This window comes from Phasianus colchicus, chromosome 6, assembly GCF_987193195.1.
Source record: "Phasianus colchicus chromosome 6, bPhaCol1.hap1.1, whole genome shotgun sequence".
In the NCBI taxonomy this organism is placed as follows: Eukaryota; Metazoa; Chordata; class Aves; order Galliformes; family Phasianidae; genus Phasianus; species Phasianus colchicus.
The window spans coordinates 6,685,924-6,694,462 of NC_143441.1; the positions used below are offsets into that span (position 1 = coordinate 6,685,924).

The 8,539-nt window shown below is 41.7% G+C and overlaps 1 protein-coding gene across 1 annotated transcript; it reads left to right on the forward strand.

Annotated features, from left to right (window-relative positions):
• The first annotated feature begins 1,005 nt into the window (after window positions 1-1,005).
• Window positions 1,006-5,877, forward strand: NPSR1 (neuropeptide S receptor 1). Its single transcript, XM_090142127.1, has 4 exons — window positions 1,006-1,024; window positions 2,100-2,189; window positions 4,154-4,334; window positions 4,454-5,877. The coding sequence occupies exons 1-4, from the start codon at window positions 1,006-1,008 to the stop codon at window positions 4,545-4,547; spliced, it is 384 nt and encodes a 127-aa protein (XP_089998253.1). The 3' UTR covers window positions 4,548-5,877.
• The last annotated feature ends 2,662 nt before the right edge of the window (window positions 5,878-8,539 follow it).

Genomic DNA, 8,539 nt, shown 5'->3' on the forward strand with positions numbered 1-8,539 from the left:
GTTACATTATGTTTTCATGGATTGTGCCCCCATTCTCTTCCCTGGGTTACCATTTTATTTGTCAGCTTTATATTCTCAAAGTAACACCAAAACAGAGCCAGACATACAGCTGAAACTGTTCCTTCTTCTTGCTTCCCTCATTTCAGAACAAATTTCCTCCTTGCAGCTCCCACATTAAGCACTCACAAGCACATCCCAGTGCAGGATGATGCGCCTCCTGCCAGGATCTGGTAATCAGACAGTTTTGGCCTCAGACAGCTCAAAATCCCCAACAAGCTCTTACCTAGGAGAGGTTGGCCAAACCATGTCACTGCTTCTAACTTCAAAGCTGACATCTGAGAAGCCTGGACAGTGGTAACAAACTTCAATGTGAAAATTCTTTGGGGCGCTCCTGGAAATATTTTGGTAGAGTCATATGTAATTTACTATTTCTATTATTACTACTATCATTTTTATGAAGTTCTGCCATCTCCCTGGGCTTCTTACACACAGACAAGTATATTCACAGAGAACGAATGACTGAGATGTCAGTTACATTTACTATGCCTCACAGTATCAATGACTCTTTCCCTTCTGCAGTGTCATTTACTCAATCGTGATTCGAACCATCTGGATGAAGAGCAAAGCTCAGGCTGTCATTATATCCAGCTGCACTGGTGAGTGTCGGCACACACGTGTCTCCAGACACAGGATTCAGATCTGGGGAGCCACATCAAATCTGGGAATGCCCACGTATGTGGTGTTGAGTTGGGACCCCATCACTGTGGTGGGAATGGGTTATCTGCCACTGCTCCTTCATAACTGTTCCACACTGTTTTCCTTCTTTCCTTTGATATTAAGTACCCTTTTGAGAAACGAATAGAAAACATCTACAGGAAAAGAATTAGAAAGTAAAAATCCTTACTCTAGAACTCAGAATCTTTAATTCAAGAATTTTGTTCACATCTAGAATGGTTTGTTTTCTAGCAGTCACTTAGATAAAAATTTCAGTGCTTTCCAGTGCCCATGGGAAGTTTGAATTTTGGTAAAATTCAAAACAAACGTCATTCTTCTCACTCAAGAAGTAGATTCTGCACTAAAAACCAAGTAATTCTCAGTACTATTAGGTATGGATTATTTTCAAGCTTCTCTATGGAATATTTCACTGATAACAAGCTCTCATTAATTTTATTTATATTTTTTCCTCACAGATCACATAGCCTGGATATGTTGTTTTTCTAAGAGGTGCAAAAAGTCATGTACACATAGTTATTTCCAATGACATTCATTAAAATTCAATTTCTCAGCTCGGATTTCAAGAGTTGAAAGATGTTTTGATAAAAAATGACCTTCTTGTATGTTCACTATGATGAACCTAATTATTCTCACAGGGCAACATGAACAGCAAATTGTCATGAATAATGAAATCAAGCATATTATTACAATCATGCTGGTACTGCCATTGAAATATGGAGATCGGTTCTCAGAGACATTAGTGCGACTTCAGAGGAAATGAGATCAACCAGCCTTAGTGTGAAACTGAATAGACTTTGCTTCTCAATTCAAGCCACATTTCATTTCTGAAAAGCTACTGTAACTGCATTTCTTCTTTTATTACTGAGTCCAACCAAAGAGCAAAATGCACAGCTGTATCTAAAGAATCAAAAAGAGTAAGAGGTTAAAGGAATGGAATATGTAGCTTTCAAAACCCATCTAATTGAAATGCAGATAAAAACTGAACAGGTAGTCTGTTTTGGCAGGTTATATCCTGCGTTGTTTGGTTTTTTTTAATTACAGCTGCCAGATCCTTTTGGAAAACATCTCTTCTAACACCACTCCAGTTGTGTTTTTGAAGCTGTGATGGTCAACAGGTTTTGCTAAGCTGATATTGTTGGGCATATCTGCAATGTTTCTCCTGCCTACAATCCCAAGTGTGGAGAATCAGGGATATGCAGCTGCTACAGTGCTTCAGAAAGATCTCCTATGCATATATTTCCACTTTTGATTTTAGAAGGCTCAGGTTTTGAGTGCCTAATTCACATACTAATGCTAGTATGTGAATTTCAGGAAATGCATACACCAGCCCTGCTCTTTCACTGCTTCTACTCTTCTGTCCCCAGATGGCAGAACCTCTGCTGGCTACACCAGTCGTGGGTTCATATCCAGAGCTAAAGTGAAAGCCATCAAGTACAGCATTGTAATTGTTCTTGGTAAGTATGGAAAAAAAAAAAAGCCTGCAGCTGGGGCAGATGCTGAAGTTAGGGATCTCCCTTCATCACCAGCAAATAAAATGCATGAGGTGGTCCAGCGGAGGAGTTTTACTCAGACATCTGACTTGCCTTCTGACCTTGTCTCTGCCCTCCTATGACTGACAGGATCCTATTTTAGGCACCTGATGTATGCAGTGATATACACAGCCCTCCTGCACAGAAAGGAAGTAAAGGAGGACACTGCCTAAAAGAAACCAAGGAGGAGCTCACTACCTCCTAATCCAGGCTGCTGAAAGACCTGGCAAATGAGTTGTCTTTTAGGTTTAGAGAATACAAGCTGCTTCATCAGGACAGGAACAGGAAGGAGAGGAAAGGAAGGCAGAGCAATTGAATTTGATGTCAGAAGCACGTTGCCTGCAGAGGTGGGGAGGACAAGCTCTCCTCTCCCAGCCAGGATGCAGATGACTCAGTGCAGGTGTCCTCCGTCTCCCAGGGAGATGACATTATCCTGATGGAATTAGGAGGCTGACATTTAATCTCGATAAATAAAGGCAGCATCACACACAGCACTTGTGATTAGCTGACGGAGACAGACAGGGAGGTATCAGAAGCTATTTACTCCCCAGGGCACTGTAAGAGAGATCACTCCTATAAGAGAGATCACTCCTATTCCTAGTCCTACACAAAACTCAGATTGATTGATACTGTGATAATAGCTACTACTCGAGGTGCTTAGTTCACTGGTTAGCTGTAGTGTCCTTGGACATGAGAGATGCTGCTGTGATTCATGGCTATCAGAAATCCAAGAACACCTTCTCTGCATCTGAACTTATCTGTATGGCCATCAGAGAAAGACTGTGCAAGAAACACAGAAACAGTCACTACCACGATGCCTCCAGATGGCAAGAGCTCACCTAGGTGTTCAGTATTTCAGAGGACCTTGATGCTATCAGGCTCCCAGCATCTCTCACTGTGCGAGAAAGTGAAGGCACATAATGCTCATGGATTTCCCTGAATCCACCTATAGTGGGGGATCTGCAGCCAGTGCTATGACCCACACCCTGACAGGGCACACTGTTGTTACTATGGGCCCTGTGTGTGGACACTACTGGGTTGGTTACTCCAGAAAACAGGAGAGCTTACTTCTTCCTTGCACATTCGCTGAGCACCCAGCTCAGTGCCCAGCATATTGGCAATCCAGGTGCCTCTAATGCAGCTGAGGGAACTGCCTGCCTCAGCATGCTCAACACTCTTTGTGAGAGCAGTTGACATCGGCATTTGTGAGACAAATTATTCCTGTATGCCTGGAAATAAAGCAAAACCCATGGCCTGTTTTTTTCACCACCTCTGAACAAAAGCTACGAATGACGCAGCCCTCTCAGACCTGTTTCTCCAATAGCAGTAGGGCAGTCATAGAGTCTCCCTACATTCCCTTATACTACATGGCACCTCCAACCAGCATGCAAAGTGGAATGTCAGCCTGCTGTAATTTAGAGTGAAAGTGTCATTCCTTGCTTCTGGGTGCCTAAGAGCCTTTTCTTAATAGGTGGCTGTGATAGGCAGGGCTGTCACAGAGCAGCACTTTGGTGCTGTCTGCATTTAGACTGGCTGCTCACTCAGGGGACCATTAAAAGAGCGCTTCTCTGTAAGTGATGATGCTCTAACTGGCTACCTATTTACCCTTTATGTGTGTGCAGCGTACAGAAGTGCCTCAATACATCTAGAGGGAGCACTCTAAACACTTAAAGGAGCACACAATGTATTTTATGGGCATTAAAATAAAAATGAAGACAAATAAAAACACAATTTAATAACTATCCTCTTAAATAAGACCCTGCATAGGGAGCAATTTTTCTTGCATGAACAAATACTTATGTGTTATGACAGTCTCTATTTGTGCGTATGTGATTAACTCCCTAAATAACTATACTGTCTAATGTCAAACTCTTCTGTCTCTCCTGCAGCATTCGCTCTCTGTTGGAGCCCCTACTTTCTGTTTGATATCCTGGACAACTTCAACATCCTTCCCGAGACCAAAGAGCGCTTCTATGCATCTGTGATAATTCAGAACCTGCCAGCCTTGAACAGTGCCATCAATCCCCTCATCTACTGCCTCTTCAGCAACCACCTCTGCACCCCCTTTGAGTACTGTCCCTGTACTCTCACCCTGACTATCCCCACAAGAGGGGAGAGAGAAGCACAGGTGCTGAACTCATCCCCTATTTTCACCTGTTTTAATCCTGACCATTGCTTATTTTCCTTAGGGAGAGAAGAACACGAAGGTTGGAGGGGACTTTCCGGGACCGGAGTGATGGAGGGCAGGAGATGCAGGTCCTGTCCAAACCAGAATACATCTAGCACAGGTAATCCCCTCAGAACCACAACAGGACCCATGCTGAGGACAGCAGAGGTTTCCCAAAGTACAAGACAGACACCAAGCATGAACTGACTGGACTACACCTGTGCCTTGCTGCTGTTGAACAGCACAAGCACTTGAGAGCAGCACTGCACCTTCAGCTATCACACTCTGCCAGGACCAAGCCAGCCACAAAGGGTTTGCATGCTACTTTTGTGACGGCTCATTTTAGCCATCTGTTTTCAAGCAAGCTGTAACATATCTGTACTCCAAATGGCAAAAAGCAATGTAAACAGTATCTAGTCAAAGCCTTCTCTCTGTTCTTCAAGAGTCTCTCGAAGCCATCCAGTACCATGCAGCTCATAGAGCTGGTGAAGTGTTTACAAGTAGTTACAGGAGGGCGCCCTGCTTAAAATGAACCCAGGAACGTTTCGAATGAGAATACACCACTGCCACTCTAAGTTTGTGTCCTGGCTTCACGTGCAACCACTGACAATGCCCTAACAGAAAGGAGGGAATGGTAGGGATGGATGGCCATCCCCCTATACACACCATCTGTGTAGTTCATCCTCCCATTCCCTTGCAGAACTTCCCTGCTGTTTTATCTCGGCTTCCCTACCTTTACTTGCCATGACAAATACAGGCGATAATTCTCTTCTGGGCTACTGTATAATAAGATGTGAGCTAGCCCATCTCAAATCCCATCGTTCCACAACTGCTCTGCTGCTCACATCCCTGTGACAAAAGCCTCAAGCAGCCTTTGGGGGATTCTGCACTCATGCCACATAAGTACACTTGCCATACAGGACACTCCAGCAGTGCAGATCAATCTTGCCATAACAGAGGTATTTCTCCCTGTCTACATAAGAGATATATCTAGAGGTATTTCCCTCCCTGCCTAATTTTTTAATGTCACTTAAATCATAGAGGGAACCATATACATCTTTAGAGACATTCAAAGCTAGAGTGCCAGAGCACCAGCTACCAGGCAGAGCTTTGTGGCACAGTACCCTGAGCTGCTGGACATTCCCTCCCTCAAACCCTTGGGTTTGAATACAAACGTTCTCAATGTTGTTTTAGCAACTGGGTGAGGGATATGAACGTCAGTGCTTATTTTACCCTAAGTCAGCTTAAATTGTTTGCATGATAATGTGCTCTAACCAGCTGCACGGCATGTTTTCGCTTCTCCCTGTGCAAAATTTGCATCCTTATACGAGTCTGTTTAAACAGTTTTGTTTTTTTTTTTTATGATGATGATCCTTCACACTGAGTTTATTCCCTGTGAAACAAGAACTGAATAAAATGTATTTAATTACCTATGTTACAAAAATCTTTTTTCCTAAGCAGAGGATATATAAAATCACGTGGCTTTATGTTCTCAGGAAAATGAGTAGGGTTTCTCTTTTTATTATTATGAAGTTCTGTCGCGTATAAATTTTGGTGTTAAAACCAGCTTAATTAAAACCATGAATCCACACCACCCTTTGCAGCCCCTACCTTGGATAGACTGTCTATAAGAACCAGATAATTTTTTTTTTGTAGGCATCTCATAACATTTCCAGAAGCAGACTGCTTGGTTTAATCTTCATAATGATGTTGGGGTTTTTTTTCCCACTATTTTTCATCTGATACAATTACACTGGTCGCCTACTTTTGAACATTCAATGCAATTTGTAGACTTAATACCTGGAAATCAGATACATTTTTTTATTAGTATTTTGGTTTGCAAACTTACATGCCTCAGTCGCCCCCTCCAGAATGTATATATTTGGTCAGCATATGAATTAGCCCACCAAAATTAAACATGTTCATCAATAAATGTAGGAATCCAGCCTGGAATGAAGTCATGACTCACTCAATTTTCAAAGAGATGGTATCTTTCAACCATTACTGTGTCAGGTGCCATTTATATGTTGTTCCTGTCATTTTGCCTGTGGACCCAACTACAATTCCCTCCTTCACATTGAGACATTTCTCTTTAAATACCCTCACATCACTTGTGTCTGCATCCCTTCCAAGCATGTATTCAGAGATTATTTTTCTGATTTTCTTCCTGCTTCCTTCCTTGCCTGTAGCACAGGCAAGTTTGCTAAGCTTTTATGTTCTCTCTTTTTTTGTTGTTGGAAGATAGTGTGCATTGTATTTAAAAACTGAAAAAATAACTGATTTTTGCCATTAGTCCACAAAATATGTTCACGGTCCTTTGTCTCATGAGTGAATAATTTGGGGGGGGTTTCATTTAACTCTGGAGGATTTCTCATTTCACATCCACTACCCTATCTTTGCCTGTTGATTTAATTGTGATGCAATTGTTAGGAAAGATCCCAGACTAACCAGGAGAGGTAACAAAAGGCAACGTCAAGGTCCAAGTGCTAAGAGACAGCCTGGAACAAAAGAATGTGGCACTCAGTTGGGTTGTTGCCTGGGACAGTCTGTGAGTCGTGTTTTGCATTTTCTCTAACACTTGAAGATCCATTTGAGAGATCCTTCTGACATGCCCACAGTGACCATAAATGTCAGCAGGCATGCCTGTTGGGATATAGAATACCCCATGTTTATAAAGTCCTTTGTGATCAAAGATTGCTAGGAATCATGAAAATATTTAACCCTCGGACAGGTCACATCAAACAGCCTAAAACTAGTATAGCTTTCAAACTAATAAGTAATCCAAGCAAATAAGAAATACGTGTTTCCCACGACAGGCACAAAGAAAATATGAATGAGAAAGATATTCAACTTTCATTCATTTACTGATGCAGTTTAAAATTAAATTCTCAGTCCAGATTTCCATCTGTTGTGAAAAAGTGTAAAGTGGTATTTTGTCCATATTGTTGTTTTAGTCCTTGAAAACTCCATTCACATTTTTATTTTTAATTTGAAAAAAAAAAGCTAGGAAATTTAAGATCCAAACCACTGGGTAGGTATAATCTAGTAATGGAATACAATATTCCACACTGAAATTATGGAAGAATAACGAAGTGAAAGCCTACCCTGAAGCATTTCACATCCTCCTGCATGCTTCTGGCTGAGATCTTAGAGGCACAGATGTTACCAGCCAAGAAGAATGGTGGGCAGTGGTTAATCAAGAAAAACGTGGCTGATGGAGCCAGACTCTGTGCAGATTTCAAGGATCTGAACACATAAGGTTCCCACATGCCTTTCACTGAATCAACCCATGCACCACACGACCAGAAGGCATACGCTCACCTCTGCCACAATTTATGTCCTTGGGAAAAAAGAGTACAGGCACCTCCTATCCTTATTCCCACCTGCTTTCAGGATAGGAGACACAGAACATTTGGTGGCGGTTGCTTTGCAGGGTTCCCAGGAGGGCTAACATTTCTCTTTTCTGCCTTTTTTGTTGGTTTTTTTTTTTTAAACATAATGCTACAGCACTCCATTTTTATATGGGCAAATGGATTCTGTAGTACCTGCAGACAATCTTAATTTTTCTGAAACATATCACCTTTGGGAAGGGGTAGATGCACACAGGGTACCGTGCACTACAGCTGCTCAGTGCATTTCTTTAGGAAAGAGATGATTTCCTGGAATAAAATTCCACTCCAAATCTCTGCCTCTGAGATTCATGTATTTTCTATATGCTTGTCTTTTTTTTTTTTTCCCTTTACAGCTATATTTCACAGAAAAAAAAGATCTTGTCCTATGACACAAAATGATCTGTCTCCCACAGAACAAGAATTTTACAAGATTCACATGGAAAGCATAAATGAGTGAAGGTCCCTACTCTACAAGTCACCTAGACATCTAAATATGAATTGTTTAATGGAAATCAGGCGCATTGCTATAGAAACAGGCTTACAAAATATGGTTTTATAGTCCTGGATATTGCAAGCATCTGACCCATACGGGTTGGAGTCCCTAAGAAGGTCACATAAGCAGAAGTACACGTGAAACTAGTACTTAATTTTAGTTCAAACTCTGGTACTTAAATACAAGAAGGTCTTATGGTTGTTAGGACCTCATGTTTTCATCA

Coding starts and splice junctions, on each gene's coding strand:
- NPSR1 (XM_090142127.1), top strand. Junction 2,190..4,153: donor CAGCATTGTAATTGTTCTTG/GTAAGTATGGAA, acceptor TCTCTCCTGCAG/CATTCGCTCTCTGTTGGAGC. Junction 4,335..4,453: donor CACCTCTGCACCCCCTTTGA/GTACTGTCCCTG, acceptor TATTTTCCTTAG/GGAGAGAAGAACACGAAGGT.